This window comes from Pelobates fuscus, chromosome 3 (assembly GCF_036172605.1).
Source record: "Pelobates fuscus isolate aPelFus1 chromosome 3, aPelFus1.pri, whole genome shotgun sequence".
Classification (NCBI taxonomy): Eukaryota; Metazoa; Chordata; class Amphibia; order Anura; family Pelobatidae; genus Pelobates; species Pelobates fuscus.
In genome coordinates this window covers 312,131,820-312,152,018 of record NC_086319.1, presented here as the reverse complement: position 1 = coordinate 312,152,018, position 20,199 = coordinate 312,131,820, and the positions used below count along the sequence as shown (strand labels likewise).

The 20,199-nt window shown below is 35.9% G+C and overlaps 1 protein-coding gene across 1 annotated transcript in view; it reads right to left on the bottom strand.

Annotated features, from left to right (window-relative positions):
* Nucleotides 1–20,199, bottom strand: part of AGBL1 (AGBL carboxypeptidase 1) — a 707,263-nt gene that overhangs the window by 296,698 nt on the left and 390,366 nt on the right. Inside the window, exons 19-21 of the mRNA XM_063448878.1 lie at nucleotides 16,907–17,036; nucleotides 12,007–12,138; nucleotides 8,726–8,902 (exon numbers count right to left, since the gene is read on the bottom strand). Coding sequence (XP_063304948.1) covers nucleotides 8,726–8,902; nucleotides 12,007–12,138; nucleotides 16,907–17,036 — 439 coding nt within the window. The remainder of the gene's footprint in view (nucleotides 1–8,725; nucleotides 8,903–12,006; nucleotides 12,139–16,906; nucleotides 17,037–20,199) is intronic.

Below are 20,199 nucleotides of genomic sequence, written 5' to 3'. Positions count from 1 at the left end.
GTGTTGCTGCTAAGATATGCAAGTTAGTAAATTTAAATTGTGGCAAAAGGCCAGAAAAAGAGGCTGGGGGCTCTAATAAACAGAGCTCTTAATCTGTAATTAAAACAAAAAAGAGTAGCATAGCTGAATGCATAGCTGAATGTTTCCAGTTTGGCTACTTTGACCATAGATTTTAATTCAACTTTGAATTCTCACTTTAGTGAATAACCATGTTAGTTATTTATCAGTATTGCATACCTTTCCACTAACTGTTTGTTATACAGTACAGTAAAATCCATTGTAGTATTCTTAATAAGCCACTAGGTGGCAAGCAAATCTCCACTGGGGGGATATTGCTTAGTTCAATAAGGAAACATGTTAGTTCTGTTCTTTGTAGCATTAACTCAGAGGCCATTAATGTCTCAAAAGGGTTGTAAATGCACATAATGTGGTACATTAAGATAGCAAACAAGGGATTTTGATTGCTACACTATTGTGCAGTAAAATACATGAATTAGCATTACTTCAAATGTGAGAAAAATACTTTATACTAAACTGCAGAGTTTTAGTCAGGCAGTAAAAATTGCATATTTTTCTTAGAAGAAGAAAAACAACAACATTATATTCTGTTATGAAGAGGACTACACTGGCATGCTTTTGTATAATTATGTAAAAGGCCACCATGCAAAAGTGGAAGAATCCTTTTTGAATTTTTTTTTTATTTTTTTTTTGTAGGTGAATTTTGATTCCTTTTTTTTTTTTTTTTATACTACACTCTAGTTACTACCAGAATTTCTGGGAACAGTCCTCATAAGTCACTATACAATGACTGCTAGCTCTCCAAAATGTTCTGCAAACAGTTGGTCAAATATCCAGCTACGTTTGTGTGGACAGCTTCCAAAATGTTTATATGTAACCTTACAGTGTCTTTAGATAAATAAAAATACAGACAGACAGATAGATAGCCAGAGAGACATAGATAGATAGCCAGAATGACCCCCAATGGAAATATTTATAAGTTAGAGATTACACTCTTCCTTAGCCATACCCGCTCATGCTCAGGCTAATATTCTTTAACCAAGCAACATTGAGAGGATGGGTTGGTGGGGACTCTCATTTAGAATTAAATAATTAAGAACAGTTTAACAGTAAAAAGCAACAATAGAAGAATGACACCAAGAGACCCTTTAGACACTATAACCATTTCAAAGAGATGAAGAAGTTACCGTGTCCCTATAAGTATCATTGGAATTGTAGTTCTAACATGTGGTTCGAATTTCAGTCCACACGTGACTTGAATTATACTAACATTTTTGTTCACTTTGCCATTATAATCAGCAGAATATGACATCATAAAATATAAATAGTCCAAGCATGGAATAATCTCCTCATCACTATGGCTGTCACACACTTAGATACTCTGATTCCTTTAGTGTTTCCGACTCATTCTCAATCCTGGACAGCTTAAAAGACAGAAAAATCCCAAAGGCTCTCTTCAAACAAAGACTTCTCAGTAAAAATGAAACCCGCCTAAGTAAATCTGAGCTGTGCTTTGTTTTGACAGGTAGGATTTGCCATTCTCCCTTTGTGATAGGAATATTGGTGTTCGGTTTGATCTGTTTAAAATGTAACTGAACTAAAGCAATAAAAGATTTTGATTAATTTCACAAACCCATGATGTAAAGTGGCAGAACATGTTATTCCTTGCAAACCAGGGCTGGTGTAACGAAGTTGTGTTGCATACACTCTGCAGTAGATTTCTATTTGGTACAGATCCCCCTGTGTATTTTGGGGGTACATGCTGTCTAAAATGCTTGTCTTGCATAGATATATAATGCAGAATATATATTGCTTTGTAATGCTTGTTATTTAGTATTCTACCAAGCTTTAGTGAGTTATATATATTTTGAAAATACATAGAACACCATTGTTTGCCTTGAACATATAGTAATCCACTGATAGTAATGTGGCAGAATGATTGTACAGCAAATGTTCAGAAAAAAAAAATCATATCTGTGCATCTTGACAAAATGAAGTGCTTACTTTATATACAGATGGGAGTGGGTGGAATATTTTACTGCTGATGGAATGTTCAGTTGGACCAAGAATGTGGTTTGATGCACAACCATAATAAGAAGATATTAATGGCAATCCATTTTGGCAGGTTGAGTGATATGATTAGCAGCAGAGAAACATAAAATTGAATATCAGGTGATGCAATTAAAACATCAGTTTGACTCACGATGTTAAAATACATTTTACAAAAAAAAAAACAATATGCATCATCAATGATTACATTAGAATATAAATGTGTATTGGTATTGATTAGAAAATAAATGTGCAGGTGATACACTAATATAAGTACAATGTGTTATATAAATTCTCTTAAAACACATTTTCACAATAAGTATAAATATAGGTAAGTGTATAATCGTAATTACTTCATAATGAAGGACATTTTTTTTTCCTCACTGTCACACTAACAGTAAAGATAACTTTAATTTGATAATATTAGTAACTCGTGTTTACAGTCGTAAAAATCTGAAAGGAACACGATAGGGTCAGGAACATAAATGTGTATTGCTATATTTCTATATTGGAGCTGTAATCAGTAGGATTTTTTCTAGGAAGAAAAACCTGAAGTAAACATAAAAACACTAGACTTATGATCATTCACAAAAAAACTTGCTAAATATTACTTGAACATATTGTCTCATTCTTTACAATTAAAAATGTATTATCCATCATGTGCATCCCAAGCAGTCACTTTAAGAGAATGTTATTGTGTGTTATTGAGTGACACCAGCTGAGGAACACCATTAATACTGGACCTGATCTGAGACATCCTTAATAGGTCATGCTGTTTGTACTCAACAGCCTTATCCATAAAGGGGTTTCTGGAGGCTAAAACTCCTGTTTGTCCCCTGTGAGAGAGAAGTGTTTATCCTCACCTCACATATTATCCTCACATTATTCCCTATGGTAGTAATAAATGTGCTGTATAAGAACTCAAATAATAAGAGCAAAGATGTAGAGGTCCTCTTGCTCCCTCTCGCTTGCACATCTAAAAAATGGCTTGCTTGGTGAGTACAGCTTTCAGACTCTTAACTTGAAACCATCTTCAGATGCATCTGTTTTAAGCACTAGCTAAAAAGATACATTTTCATTCATCCATCCAAGTCTGATCATGAATGTTTATCCTAACCTTCCTTCTATGGAACGTATTATCTTCTTAAATCCTGTAATATGTATACATTATAATATGTATTTTTTAAATTTATTTTTTTATAAAACACAAGCAATCTGCCGTAAGTGTTCCATCAGTTGTCATTTGTACAGAATTGTTTTCGGTGCTAAAGTGAATTTTCTTGTGTGTAAAGAGAACAAACCCTGCTCAGAATGTCTTTTGTCATATAATGGGTAAGATCAATATTTTCATATGAATTATTAGGACATGAAATATATCTCTCTGGGGACCATGTCCACTGAGGACAATATCCTTAGCAGATGAAAATGAGTGCTAAATAATAATGGTATATTGCTAAACATTGATGTAAGCATCCATAAAAAATATTGTAAATACAATGGTGTTTGGTCTAAAGGGAGATCTTAGATCTGCTATATTACGCATGATGTTACATGGTAATGTTAGTATTGAATAAATCCACTCTAGATTAGCCACAAATGCAACATTAAGGAAAGTATTTTTACTCAGTGTACGTGAAGCTATCATGTATGATAAATAATGCACTATCCTGTAAAAAATCTTTATAAAAAGCCATTAGGACTATCAAAGGATATGTAAAGGTCACAGTTCTTTGAACAGTATTTGCACCGGTAAAAAAAGAAGGCATAATGCATCAGATATTGTCAACCGATCACTGCCATTTAAGGTATTAACATAATACGTTTATATACTTATATATTTACATAAATCCATATACTGTGCATCAATGAAATAGTCCAGAAACAAATGCACATATAACTATTAATACAGCTGCAATAACAATCTGTATGCGAGTTCGGAAATATGTGACTCCTGCTTTATACCCAACAATTATAGAGTGATTTACTGATCTGGAACACTGATACAAAGGAGTCCCAACTTTCGTACTGTAGAAAGAGCAACGGGAGTATGTGTCACCCCTTTTGATAAGAGCAGTTTTGGTTCCCCCTTGTGAGGACACTATTTGCTAAACAGAGTGAAGACAGATGAAAGGTGACCTTGGGGTAAAGTAATAGAATCATTGGAATCAGGAGAAAAACAATTGCTTTACTTATCTTACATGCACTACAATGAATTGTCGCTGATGGTTTCTGTAGGGGCAGACATTAGTACCGGTTGGCCACAAAACATTGGTCTGAAGGTTGCAAAATACTCTGTATTTTTGGCTACAAATATTTACAGGCTATTAGTAGTAGAATGACATTTAATGATCGCATCCTATTGTAACAATGCAATGTTTTGTGGACAAAGACCCAGGACATACTTGAAAACGAGAGAAATCTCAATGTATTCATCCTGGTAAAATATTTTAAAAATAAAATAAAGAAATTAGAAATGAGTCGTTAATAGGCAAAAGTCAGCAATATGTGAAGACTGCTTACCTTGAACTTGACTAAAGGTGGAAGCTAAACTCAGTTGATAATTTACCAAGATAATTACTAGATTGATAATGCAATTATATATTTTTTAAAGATGCAGAGCTTACTCCTTTCATGAGATGGACCTGCAGGATAAATGCAGGATAACTTTTTTTTATATATATATATATATATTTATTGCTTTTAGATTATTTTATTACTACATCTACTCTCTCCTGTGGCCTGTCGCGAAGTCCAACAAGGAGGACAAAACATATGGTGCTTTGCTTGTAATCCAGCATGTTTTCATAGAGCTTGTTTATCTGTTCTAAAATATAATTAATACAATATTTTAAAATATAATATTAAATATAAAATAAATATTCCTTAATATCACAATCCAACTATAAAAAAGATGCACACATTTCTCCCTGGTTTCTATCCTTAGAGTAATGTTTTAATGGTATCTCCCCAACTTTTCTTTTTTTTTTTTGTTTGTTTTTTTTGATACACCATATCCCTACTTAGTATGTAAGGGGTTTGTGTAAAAGAGATCTCAAGGGCCGACAAGCAGCAGACAGGAGAAGGTCACTGGCATAGCGAAGAGACCGAGAAGGAGTATACCTATGAATCCGTGAATTAATATAACAGGGGTTAAAGTGCTTTTTAGGTAATGTTGATTTGTCTCCTATGGGATACAGAAAGCCAATGTAAGGACTGACAGAGGGGTGAGGTGTGAGAGGAGCGACTGGAGAGGAAAATCAGACTGGCAGCAGCATTCCTTCCAGATTGTAGGGGGGCAGTATAGCTTCTGAAAAGACTAATTAGGAGAGAATTACAGTCATAAATGCAATAAATTACTAGAGCATGATCAAGTTCCTTAGCAGCATCTTGGGTAAGAAATAGGCAGACTTGGGCAATGTTTTTAAGGTTGAATCAACAGGATTTGGCAACAGAGGCTCAAAAGCGAAGCCAGAGTCAAAGATAACACCAAATCAGCTGGTTTGCAAGGAAGGAGGGTTGCAGGTGCCATCAACTTGAAGTGAGAGGTGAAAAGGAGGATCATTATTATGAGGAGGAATTACAAGAAGCACACTTTTAGAGAGATTGAGTTTCAGAAAGCAGGAGGACAATAAATCAGAGATGGAAAAAAGGCAAGCAGTGAGACATTGTAGGATGGCAAGGGAAAGATCTGGGGAGGAGAGCTATATCTGGGTGAATTAACAGCTTATGTTCAGCGTGTCATTAACATTTAATTTTCTTCATGCCGTAGATCAATGTATGGACAAATTGCAAGAAGGATTTAGTTTACCTTTTGATTTTAAAGCATTTACATTTTAAAAAGACTCATCCACAGCCACTTTGATTAAAAGTCAGGAATTTATATCTATTACTGAGAAGTTGAGCGCTTATGGAGTAAAATATATTTACATCTATTACTGAGAATTGATGGCTTATCGAGTAAAATATAGATGGGGATTCCCTGTCAAGCTTCTGTTTTGTAATTTGTACTTCAGAGGAGGGACACTAGTTCCTGAAGATGTGGAATGTGCAATATGCTGCGGTGCCAAAAACACCCCAAAAACTGTGATAAAAGACTTAAATTGATGATCATCTTAACTACATGAAGAAGCGCCTTTGCATGATTTATTCCCTTGATTACTTGGTTTTTTTCCTATTGTTTAACACTTACATGGGAACTATTTAAAGTTACACAAGATGTTCCGCAGCAACTGTGACTTTTATTCCAAAAAATTACTTAGATTTATTGATGCCTCATTTTCTTGAAAAACTCAGATAATGTACAGGCTCTCTGTATTGATAAATAGCTGGTTTAATAATAATAGATGTTCTGCAGTAGCTTGTATTGCTGTTGCATTAATTGTCCATTACTGGGTCTTTAGCAGTAAAAAGTTTCAAGGCCATTAATTGAGGATTATGTCCTTGATAGATGGAAATGAATTGCCAAATCCGATATTTGTATGTTAAACATAGTTATCAGATTCGGCATTCAAACCAATAATTATCTTAAATTAGATAAATAGATAAAATAATAAAAAGCCAGGGTAGAATAAAAATTATGTGTATATAAAAAAGATAACTGGCACAAACAAATTACCAAAATACTTGTAATATAAAAATACACAATATTAAATTATTTTATCTATTTTTTACTTTTATTGGTTTTATAACCTTTTGGAAGTTTCCTGCACCCAAATAAATCCTAGGTGGGGATCAATCTACCTATGCTGATATCACAGAGCAGTCGGTCTGCTCTTCATTTGTAAGTACGTTTTCAATTAATTTATATTGACACTGTCATACAGTGAGCACTATTGGCTGTCTCTTTTTTTTCTGAGAATTGGACACCAGTGACGGAGAGGTACCCACTACATATCTCATAAGCGGGGATTATACCGCTGTACGCGCTTTACCCCAGAGCTGGATATAAGCTCTTGCAAATGTGAGTTTTCTACCATTATTTCCTTTACGTCCATATTTGAGCTACACATATTGCACTATTGGTTGTCCCTCTCTTTTTATCCTCTATATAAGTGGAACCACTACAATATCTGAAGACCCCATCATTGCACTAACTTCCTTAACCCCTTAAGGACCAAACTTCTGGAATAAAAAGGAATCATGACGTGTCAGACACGTCATGTGTCCTTAAGGGGTTAAAGACCATTCGTAAGGATATATAAGTTGGACTTCTTTTTATTTGGACTTTGCTTATTTTTATTCTTTATTATTTATTGTGGCGCAGCCTTTTTTATTGTGGTTTTTATTTGTCTTTGTTTAAAGGGTTTTGAGGGATAGCCTTTTAAGGGTTGCTGCCTGTAAGTTGACCAGCACTGTCTCATTCTCTTACCATTTTTACACTACCCATAGTGTATGCTGTATATAAAGCCAGCTGGGTGGCTGACTACAACTGAGCAATGATTCAGATAACCTTATTTTTTAAAAAAATTGTGGCAATGACACTTGTTTTATTTCATTATAGGAAATCACATATAATTCAGGTATTGTTGAATGTATAGGGAACTGCACTCACTCCCATCAATCTGAACCAGGGTGCTTTTGCTGTACCGGAACCAAACACCAGATCCCCAATATTGTAAAAAAAAATAAAGGTCCAGGCACTCCTTGGTTCAAAAGTATAGGCACTTTAATGGAGCCACAGCAACGTTTGGACCATGAAGGCCTTTATCAAGCAAGCTGATAAAGACCTTGATAAAGACCTTTATGGTTGAAACATTGCTGTGGCTCCATTAAAGTGCCTATATAATTCAGGTAGGCTAGAGGTTCATGAAAGACGGATTTGGAAAACCTTTATATTAGGGAAACACATGAAAAAAGTAAAAGTGAGATAACTGCAAATGAAATACGCCTTGCATAGATTCACACAGACTGAGAAATAGTTGCATGTTTAAAGCAATCAATTATTACAGCATTTGTTTGTTATAAATGAAATGTAGTTAGATTGCTCTCAGTTGTCTTACAAAAAAAATACTACTCACATTTTACTGTATTAAGCATATAAAAAGGAACCAGAGAGAAAAGTAATCCTATTTTACAATATAATTTTGTATCAGTTGAGTAGGTAAAAATTGTATCTCAAACCTCAAATTCCATAACCCTACACTTGTATGCGTTGTAAGAATCTGTAATTATAAATGCCAACATATTGCTTTGCTGTGCACTAGAGAGATAGCCTACACATTTGTGACAGACTGAAACACACAGAAACAGATGGTATTGATGGAGATGATAGCCGCGCTTGTTAGAGTGTACCCTTCACACGAAACATGGGTAATTGATTCAGGAAGTGTAAGTGATTCTATATGGAACAAAGTCTAGCCAAAGATATATGAGCGGGCCCATTAATCACTGTGAGATATTTATCTCACGGCTGATGTATAACACTACTCATCAAGAAATTAATATTTTCTCTAGCTGTATGCTGAAGTTTGAGCAGATTATACAGCATGGACAAATATCAAAGACCATCACCTCATTAATACTTTCTGACTGTATAATGACAGCACAAACACATTAGTTTACAAACAAATATACACTAGAAAGACGTTTAAGCTATATTTGCATTCACATGGACTATATTAGTGTGTTACTTGAGTCAAAGGAAAAATAGATCTCACACCTTATATGATCCTTGATTGAATCCACAGTAGGTGCTCTCCATGGTATAACTTCTCAAAACACCAATCTCTTTCCATACCACGACTCTAGCTGTTGATTCCCGTGATTTTTCCACCAAAAAGCTGCAGCTGCCCATTGAAAATGCTGGGGCTATTTTATCCAGAATTTTTGGTAATGTCTGTAAAAAGAATGATACATATTATGGAGAATCAAACAAAAATGAGCAAGTGAGGGTACAATTTCTACTTAGTCTCTCATTTTACCTTTTATAAATCAACTGATCAGTTGTTACATATTATCTTATTTGCATTATATAAATAAAAAAAAGACAAAATTACTGTATACATAATACTCAAAGCCGTCGGCAGTGGAACTTGATCTATTTTACCCAAATATCCAACGTTAGCTCTTTGAATTGAATATGAATATATTATCCTTTAGGTAAGGTTAGGTAAGGTAAATAGTTCCAACATAACTCAAAGAAAACAATCCAAACAAGCTAATTGTTCATTTGATTCTCTCATTCTATCATTTTCTTGCATTTACCATTATTCCTCTTTCTTATTCCCGCAATATTTGCAATCATCTATTTTTTGTGTAATTTATAAATACTTTTTAACAATTTGTTTTCATCAGTGATTACCTAATAATTAATTGTGAAGGTGGGTGTACTAAATTTCTCCTTTAAGAAGTGTTAGCATATATACTTTGTATAAATCACTAAAAGGAGGGAGACTTCAGAAAATGGAGTACTTCCGCTACTCATGATTCAAAAGCTCCCATAGAAAAACAAGAATAGTGTACATAGACACATGATTGTAAAAGATAAAAAACAGACCAAACATTAACTCTTAATAATAAAGGCAACAGAAAGGAAAATAGAAGATTGCACATAAAATGATTAAAAAGCCTCAGCTAGTATCTTGCTAATGCCTCACTAAATTAAAAATATGTTAAGGTATACGATGTTTCCCAAGTAGGCTTTTTTCAATATCCATGCCACAAGAAACATTGTTATTATGCAAATTATGCAGAAAAAAGGAGAAAGGATACATTCTAGTGGTATCTAGACTTGGGCACTAGATCAATTTTCACTTCGTCTGAATGTATTCGGACGGGAAATACATTTTCTCTTACAGATAGTGTAATACAACGTGCAAATGAACAAATAAATGGCACATGGAGGAATTTTGTTTAGTGCCCATTCATTAGTTCATTTTACAGTATTTAGAATAATGGACAGAAATTCAGATTTTCATCCAAAAATCCATTTGTATGAATACGAATGCCCAAGTCTAGTGGTATCCATCTGACATCTAGGCACTTACGCATTTTTTGCTTTGAAACATATTGATTTATTTACTATATATTTCAGCATTTTTTAAAAAATCCCAACAAAACTTCACTGAGAAAATTTATTCCCAATTGATAGTGGTTTGCATAGAAATTTGTCTATTTGGAAAAATATCAACATAAATATTGTAAATATTTTACAATCAAAAATATTACAAATATAAAAACTTCACCAAAACAAAGCAATTCAATGTATTATGGTACTTTAGATAGGAAACATACATTGCAATATTTTTCCTAAATCTCTCTTGCAGTTAAATGCTTTGCTTTCATCAACTTTACTTTTATGTTCTAATTATGTTGCAACCAATGTTTCATCTTCCCTTGAGAAGACCTGAAATATTAATAGTTTAAGTACCTCTGGCCTTGTACGATATATGACTGTAAGTTTGGTACACTTGTAAGGAATACTATTTAAAGCAAAAACTCACACCCTTGAGATTTTATTGTGCCAGGCCAATTACTGTTTGTGTGTTTTTTTTTAATCTGATTTTCATTTTGCAATAAATTTTCCATTTCTAAACATTCTAGAATAATAGAGGTTTCCAAATAGTATTTGGAATGAAGTTAAACCACCTTCAACTCATAGGAGACGGGTTATCCCTTATTAAGTTATACCATTGAGATGTACTGCCTGCCAAGCTCTAAATTTAAAGCTTTCTCTCCAATTCTTTAATGTGTTTAAAGCTCTCCCTCTGATTATTTGATGCAGTATGTTAAGATGAATCACTGTAACTAGTTCTCTATTTTGATTTCCCCACAAACTATGTTCCCCTCTCAAAAAAATAAAAAAATTAAAAAGACACAACTTACAACCATATGCCCCTTTTACAGTGGTCACCTAAATACATAATAGTCAACTCTAATTGGAATCATCTATGAAACCTGTCCATTTATTGGAAATGTATATATAATTTTATATACCTGTCCATATATTGGAAAATGTCATTTGAAAACCTGCAGATAGATTCTCTTATATTCAGATAGTTGCAGTATTAGACAAGTTGCATCACCATCACAGGGCAATAGGAGGAGTCTGCTCACACAGTGTTACAAACTACAGTAATTCCTACTACTGAAAAGCTGCTCTATATGAAGAGATGATAAAGACATCTAGGCATGTTTAACCCCTTAAGGACCAAACTTCTGGAATAAAAGGGAATCATGACATGTCACACATGTCATGTGTCCTTAAGGGGTTAAAGGGCACCACACATTGTGCAAATAGATTGGTGAGATATATACATCTTAACATTGAAACGCTACAGCTTACATTATACTCTGATAGCATATATTTTTTTCATTAAGTGCTGCTGTTTCATATTCTGACCGCTGTTACTCAACCAATCATGAAATACTAGAAACAAGTAAATATCCCCATGTTTTGTATGGGGTCCTTTGGATGCCATTATAATAATGATACATATCATGCATCATGCTTTTTTTAATCACTTTTAGGAACCACAGAGTGGTTAATTGTTTCTCACTGAAACAGTCTATTTTACTGTGACCTTCTTTACCTACTTCTTTCTTTCCCCTATGCCCCTCTTTATTTTTTCTGTAACTTTTCCAGTTTGGGGGAAAAAATCTACACAATACTATAAAAACCAAAATAACAAAATGGCATTCCAGAGATGTAGAAAGAAAAGCATGAATCAAATCCAAAGACTCTAACTCAGACTTTTATATATAGTCTACTATAAAACCAGAAAATGTTATACTTCAATATAGATAATTCACTTTGAATACAGCCCTGAACACTGTAATCGTATTAATTCCAGAACAAAGATGATTGGGAAAAACATCTGCTTACGTGCCTATAACAAATGTTGGTATATTTTTTTCTTTAATTTTCATCTTATAAGTGTTAATGCCTGGTTTATTGACAATTACTTTAACACTAAGCAGTAGTAGTCCACACATACGTACTCTGTATCCAACATCTTCTAGAAGAACAGATGAATCCACAACACAACCAGCCTGCCAAAGGGTCTCCTTAATGCTGCATCCATAGAAAAACACATTTTTCCTCTGAGAATGACCATGGTAGTCACAGAAAACCTGCAGATAAAAGTAAAAAAAAATAATTATATTATTTGCTCCTTAAGGTAAATATCCTAGTATATGTTTAAATGTCATGTTTATTTATGTCTTTATTTACTTTATTTAGAAAACATCGTTTGGGCTTTGATTATATTCCATTTATCCAATCAGGGCTTATACTACAATAACAATATTGTAACTAATCAATAACTTTTTTTACTTTGGTATTGTGTGACACTACTTCCAAAAAAGAGCCAGTAGCTCTTTCTCTGAGCTAAGCCTGGCTGAGAGCGAAATTGTGCTGCAGAACTTAACTCAGAAGAGCTAATTGAAGCCTCTGCTTAGGAGCTTCCAGCTCTCCATGTGAAGTAGTGGAGGTGGGAGGTGGAGCTCAGCAGATTCCAGGTAGAAAGTCAAACAAATCTAAAATTACAAATTGGGAGGGGAGGAAGGTTGGGTGTCAGGGCTTTCCTGGCACTATAACCACTATAGTGGGCTGTAATGGTCATGGGACTTGTTGTGTTAATGGTCATGGGACTTGTTGAAGTGTTTTGTTAATGTGTTTAAAATAATTTTCTTGATGGTTTTGTTTAACAATACTCTGTGCTGTTGTAAGCATGGTGCTGATTTGTACTATTTTACTATCCACATTGTGCAGATATACTTCTAATTATCCGGGGTGCATTGGTCCCTCTTAATATATAAGCTAGCTTTGACTGACGAAGAGGTTGGCCATACCATATCCATGCACCCACTATGAGATTATTATTTCTTTTCCTTGACATATGTTTCATTATGCACACCTATATACTACATAATACAGATCTATCAGACTGAGAGCTTTGCTAATGCAATTTAAAAGGCTACAGGATCAATTTAAACATTAAACTCTCCTGTGTCCCATGAAACCTTTCGACACATTTAATTAATATCAAAGCATGTTATCCATGATCCATGTTAAAGGCACTTAGATTAAATGAGTTTCACCCATGTTGAACTCTGAATATGCATTTACTGACGGATGGTGAAGCTTAAACATAAAGGGGCGTTACACTCAACTCATGAAATTTGCATCTAATATGTTGAGCTCTGCTCACCCTTGACTCATTGAAAGGTCATGCACTGTTCAACATCATTAACCTAGAGATGCATATATTTAGAAGAGGAAAATAACTTTAAAGAGGTCAGTCTCCACCCCACTTTTGCAGTTACTCAATGACAGCTCTAGAAGACAGGACAATGCATTTGAGATCTGATGCTTCAGTTCAGAGCCAACAGGTGACATAAAAATACTCTTAGAGCAGACTAAGCTTGTTTGAGAGATCTATAGCTGGAGAATCTGGCATTTCTTTCCAAACACCTCAAACTCTTTACATGATGTATTGCTCAGGATTTCAGCAGCATCATGATCTAACATTAAGAGGAGGAAGAGAACTGCTGAAGTAATCATAACAGACACACTTATCATAAATCCTTACCACACCAATAGATTTTTTATGATTACAATTATATCATATAGTATTATAGTACACTATCCCACCTGTCCTGGTGACTTAACACTTGGATAACTGTCACTCTTCACTGGAAGTCATATAGCGAATAATCCCTCCATCTTTAAAAAAGTCACACATTACTTATAATTCTGTTTAAATACAATGAGACTCAGAATAGTCTAGACATTGTTGGATGCTGTGTCAGATGTAGTCTTAGACACAGTCTCCCAAGGACTCTGTGACAGCAATTTCCCTGGCCTGGAAACACAGTGTTCAAGTTTTATTGATTTAATGTGTGTGTGTCCACATTGCCCCCCTGACAATGGGGACATATGGTGTGAGGTTTCAGTTTGGGAGGGGTCTATGATAGATTCACGCAGGACTTTTTTTCTAAGTTTCACGGTCCTCTCTTATGTCTAAGTTACTCTGTGCTTATTGGGGGCACAGGGTGACTGGGAAAACTGTGGAACTGCCGACCAGATAGGAACAGTCTACTAAAACTTTAATTTAAATAAAAAGCTAAAGCGATAGTGGCTCTGATTCAGAGGTCACAAGGTTGACCAGTGGCTCAGTGCCCAAAAGCCCTGAGATTACTCTCCCTAAATGGGGAATAACCCACGAAAATAACAATATATAGAAAGCAAGAAATAAGACTAGAGAGTCCAGGGCAGGAGAGTAAGAGAATGGGGGAGGGATCCCTACCTTTAATAATCCTAAGGGAAGACAGGAATAAAATAAGACAGGAAAAAATAGGGAAACTAAGGTCGTAAGAGGAATGTGTAAATACACATCCAAAAAACAAAATCAATATCCAGCTGAGAAAAATAACCTGACAGGTCCTCTAACTGGGATACAAGTCTAGGCTGCGTGTGATCTAAGCCTAATGGATAAAATAATCAGGTAGACAGAGGTACAATAGCGAAAACTGGGCTAAAATGGGGAGGTAAAGAGACCACCCAAAACAACACCCAGACAGGAACCACTGTACATTAGAACCAAATAAAGTGTATTTTATTTCCCCCTTCAGCAAATCTAGGCTGATGTTTGGGTGAGCTGTTATAATCATTGAAGATGTCCTGCTAGAAAAGGAGGGATATTAACGGAGATGCTCAGGCTGAGTACCGAGCGCAGTTACAGGCTCCATATATCTAATTGGCATAGTGGTAAACACAAACAAGTGAAAAAAATATAAACACATTGCTTTGTATCACAGCGTTTGCGAGCAACTTGGCTCCCAAACTACATATCGAGTAAATTCGATTCCCTGTGAAGTGATACAAATTCATAAATCTTTTGAAAGATTAAATGCACACAAGATGGAAGTTGTATTCAAGCCTCCAAACCATTATGGATTAAGACCCACACCACAGAACATTAAGATTACGAAGCAAACACAAATCATAGGATTACCAGCAGTGGCTGTAATCTTTGTATAATCTGAAAAAACGATCTTAGAGACATACCTGGTATTGCCTGTGAGCTAAAATCAATGAATGTTCAAAAATGGAAAGAAATCAGTGTTACAGCACTTTATCATTATAGGGAATCACGTGAGTAGGGTAGAAAATGAATTGTTTTCAAATTAACTTACAAAACTGAAAGATTTACCAGGGGCCAAAACAAGTACTCTATAGCTATAGGTGGCATTAATAACTGAAAATAAGCTGCTCTTAGTTTTCTTACTCTTGAACACATGCATCATCTTAGTATATATCTATGTACATTTACTTGTACATTTTCACAGATGACAAAGGGTTCAAATCTGAACTAAAACTGAACTAAGCCTAATTTAATGAATGCTTGGAGTAGCTGGACTGTTGGCATTAGTAATATTTTTATTTTTTTTTATTTTTTTTACAGATGGTGGCAAATTCATAGACACAATCAAAACACCATTATTTATAGAGCAATCAAGTTGTTTTTCAAGAGAATTAAATATTGTGAACTTTCAAAAATCTTTTCAACTGGGTGTGTGAACAGGTAGCAATTTGTTTTCCTTCAGAGTATTTAGACAGCATAACAATCACTGAGGGCATCAGAAACATGTTACATTTAAGAAACTCACTGCGGTGAGCCACTTACCACCATGAATAGAAAGCTTTACAGATTTAGGCTTTATTGGTTGGTAAAAATATCCTCTAAATGTCAAAAAAGGACAAAGCAAACTCAAGCAACATGAAAATGAAAGGGTAGTTGAATGTTTTTCAAGAAAACTTTCTGAGTTTGTATGCTCTCAAACACCTAGATAGTAAATTTTTAAAGGGACACTATAGTCACCAAAACAACTTTAGCTTAATGAAGCAGTTTTGGTGTATATATTATGCCCCTGCAGTCTTACTGCTCATTTCTCTGCCATTTAGGAGTTAGTTAACTTTGTTCACGCAGCCTTAGCCACTCCTCTATGCATGTGACTTATACAGCCTTCCTAAACACTTCCTAGAGTCATCTAATATTATACTTCCTTTATTGCAAATTCTGTTTCATTTAGCATTTTTATCTCCTGCTCTGTTGCCATACCCTGCAGTGGCTCCCTGTATGTAATTAAAGTTCATTTTACAGAGCAAGAGATGACTTCTTAAGTAAGTTGTATCTGATTGAAAATAAAACCATGTTGTTTTCATGCAGGCTGTGTCAATCACAGAAAGAGGAGATGTGGCTAGGGCTGTATAAACAGAATCAAAAGTGATTTACCCCCTAAATGGCTGTGTATTGAGCAGTGAAACTTCAGAGGCATGATCTACACAATTGACTCATTGTTTGCGGACCAGGTTTTTCTTTTGTTACGAATACCAAACCTAGAACGTATCACTTTTTGCCAAAATAAATTACTTTTAACTAGAGTTATATACTAAACTATATTTCCAAATCGACTTCCTTGACCTAAAGATAGCATATTTAGCATTCAATTCATTATTTTTTAAGTTATATTGTTTAAAAGCTATACGTTTTGTGTTCTTATTATGGTACCTTAACTGTGTCGACTTTGTTTCCATGTGTTTTCTTTGTACTGTATTGGAGTATGGCTTTCATTCATTAGTATATATCAATGTGGTTTTTGTAATTTTAATGAACTCTTTGAGTATAAACAGCCATGTTAGACTCAGTATTTTACAAACATAAGGAAAAAATAACAAGGAAGCTTTAACTTCATGCTACATTTAACTGAAGTTGTAATAAGACAGTCATTCCATTTGAAATATCTGTGACCTTCAATTTCATGATTAGGTGTAATAAAATAAAAGTTATACTTTTCTCCAAGTACTTACCAAAAAAATAACACAAATATTACTCACCAGAGGTGTTTTGCCAATGCTATTCAGATAGTATAATAAACCTTTAAGGTGGTAAATGGTTGGCTGAAGATTGCTGTCTGGAGTGACCCACTGTCTGTTCAAATCTTCACCATTAAGAGAACACCGGTGACTGAAAGTAGAAAAGGACAAATTATAATAATGACAATATTTTCTTTTGTGTAACAGCTAATATCAATGTACAACGGAAAATAATTTAAGATAATATGTATCCATCTCAATCAGTGGAGTTGCCAACACAATAAGCACACAAGTATTGGTATTTAACTAAACTATAGAAGAAATCTCATTTTTTTGTCTTGTGTATAATATATATACATACCAATACAGCCAAACCAATATCATGAACTCAACGAATCAAGAGATTTCAACCGAAGAGCTAAATTGTATTATCCAATATTAACAAACTCAGCCAGATTCATGTTTCAGAAGTAAGTGACTTTTATTTACATAATCGTAAGTAGCATCAATGTTTCAGTCCTTGCAGGGACTTTCATCAGGATCCTGTGATGTCCAAGGGGTGAACTGACAACTCACAGGCCCCTGTGGCAATTGGAGATCAAGGCTCCCCTCCATGAGTTTTGGCTACTAATACTCTTCTCCCCTTTCTTTGTGTTGCTCCCATACAGAGGCTGTACTGGGTGCTGAGAGGTATATGGGCTGTAGTGGGTGCAGTAAGTGATAGAATCTGTAGAGGGTGCAGGGAGGGATATGGGCTGTAGTGGGTGCAAAGAGGGTTAGAGGCTGTACCTGGTTCTCAAAAGAATAGGGGCTGTAGTGTGCACATGTTAGCATAGGGAATGTAGTGGATGCAGAGAGGGTTAGGGGCTGTACCTTGTGCTCGGAAGTATAAGGGCTGCAGTGGACGCATTGGGGCAAAGGAGCTATAGTGGGTTCAGAAAGGCATATGGGCTGTTGTGGGTGAGATGGGTACAGGGAGGGATAAGGGATGTGGTGGGTGCAGGGGTGCATTGTGGCTGTGGTAGCCATTTGGGTCTGAGGTGGGTACATAGTGGGGTAGAGGTTGGATTGGGTACAGGTACTGATGTGGGCTGCAACGGTTGCAGGTATAGGGGTGATGTGGGTACGGGTGGGTAAAGGGGTCGTATAAAATATTTAAAATAAGCATTCTTGGTGAGTGATGTCTCTACCGGGATGCTCCTTATCTTCATAGTGCTTACAGGTCTTAAGCACTTGGCAGTAGAGTGATGTCACTTCCCATCACCCGCCTCTTACCCTCACACAGTGCACTCAGCACCACACGGGTAAGCCTGGAGAAACCTGGCAAGAGCAGGATCACTACTAGGTCTAACTGAGTAGGTGGGAGGCAGGGCAACTTACTCTGTGATTGGTCACATGTGTCACGCTGGAATGTGTGTGGATTGGAAATGTGTTTGGATTATAATATACATTACTCCTATGTACTGTATATGAGTAATGTATATTCTATTCCTAATTGACTACAATTTTGGTGATTATTGGATAACAGCTTGTTACAATCTTACAGACTCTTGTTTGTTTTCCTGGTGACCCACGTGTTTAATTTTTCCTACCTTAACCTTCAAACTATAGGAACATTTAAAGCTAATTCATTTTGGAGTAGGGAAGAGACCTTTCAGTCATCCTCATTGAGTAAGCTTTCACAAGATTCGACTAGACACAGGACTATTATTATATATATCCTAGTCTGCTAGTTATCCTCTTGTAATATCATACTATGTTATAATAATATCATACTATTCATACTACTTCAAACCTGTCTCCTGTGATATCTGAATGGCCTTTTACTTTTTAATGTGAACGGTGATCTCTTTATATGCATTTGGATAATAAAGCTTTCAAAGATAGATATACATTTGTTATTCATTTTATAAAAAAAAGTTGTCTTTCAGTATGTGCAGGTAACTTTTAGTATGATTTCCAAACAGCATGGCTTGTGCATTATTTTCCTAAGAGATGCAGAGGTAAAAAAAAGCAGACCTCTTTTTATCTCTACATTTACCTCACTCCACTCTGGAGTTCCCCCCTGCCAGTAAAGGGTCAAAAACCCTCTATTTACTATTGTCCCTCAGTCCCTCAGTGCTTAGTCAGTGCTCCGCCTCCTCCGAAGTCACCCAATGGGGGTTGCTAATGTGCATGCGCCATGAGTGCTGCAAGCGCATTAGGCCCTCCCCATAGAAAAGCATTGCTGCAATGCTTTCCCACGGGGATTTAACAGATGCTGGATGTCCAAACGCAGAGAGTGAGGACGTCCAGTGCCAGGTGACCTAGCAAGCAGGTGCCTAGCAAGCTGTCTTAGTGTGGCAGGGATACAGCAATCTGACTACTTTAACAAGCTAAACAGGGGTCCAGCCAGACGCCGCGGTCGTCTAAGACTGTGACCGGACCCCTTTTGTATGGAATGCTGGGAACAAGTGACAGTACTTCCTTCCACACAGAGTATGCTGGCTGGAGGGAGAGAGGGGGCAGTAGGGACTGAACAGTACACCAGGCTCAGCCACCAGCACTAAAGACCCATCTGCAAAAAAAAGCAAATGTAAACATATATGTCTGTGTATGTGTGTATGTGTATGTGTGTGTGTGTGTGTGTGTGTGTGTGTGTACCTGTGTCAGTGTGTGTATCTGCCAATGTGTGTGAATCTGTGTGTTAGTGTCAGTTTGTGTATCTGTGTGTCAAGGTGTGTGTATATATGTGTGTCAATGTGTGTGTATGTGCTAGTGTGTATCTGTGTGTCAGTGTAGCTGTCAGTGTGTGTATGTGTGTGTGTCAGTATCTATCAGTGTGTGCATGTATGTGACAATGTGTGTATAATTGTGCCAGTGTGTATAGGTGTACCTTCTGTCAGTATGTGTATCTCTGTGTCAGTGTTTCAGTTAATGTGTGTATCTATGTGCCAGTGTGTGTATCTGTGTGTCAGATACATACACACAGATGCACACTGACTTGCACATACACACAGATATACACATCTTGACACTGATACACACTAGCACACACTCAGATACACACACTGGCAGATACACACAGGCACACCGATACACGCACTGACACACAGATACACACCTTGACCCACAGATACATATACACACACACACACACACACACAAACACACAGATACACACTGTGTGTCAAGGTGTGTGTATCTGTGTGTCAGTGTGTGTCTTTGTACCAGTGTGTGAATCTGTGTGCTTGTGTGTATGTGTCAGTGTGTGTCTGTGTGCTAGTGTGTATCTGTGTGTCAAGTTGTGTATGTCTGTGTGTATGTGCCGATCT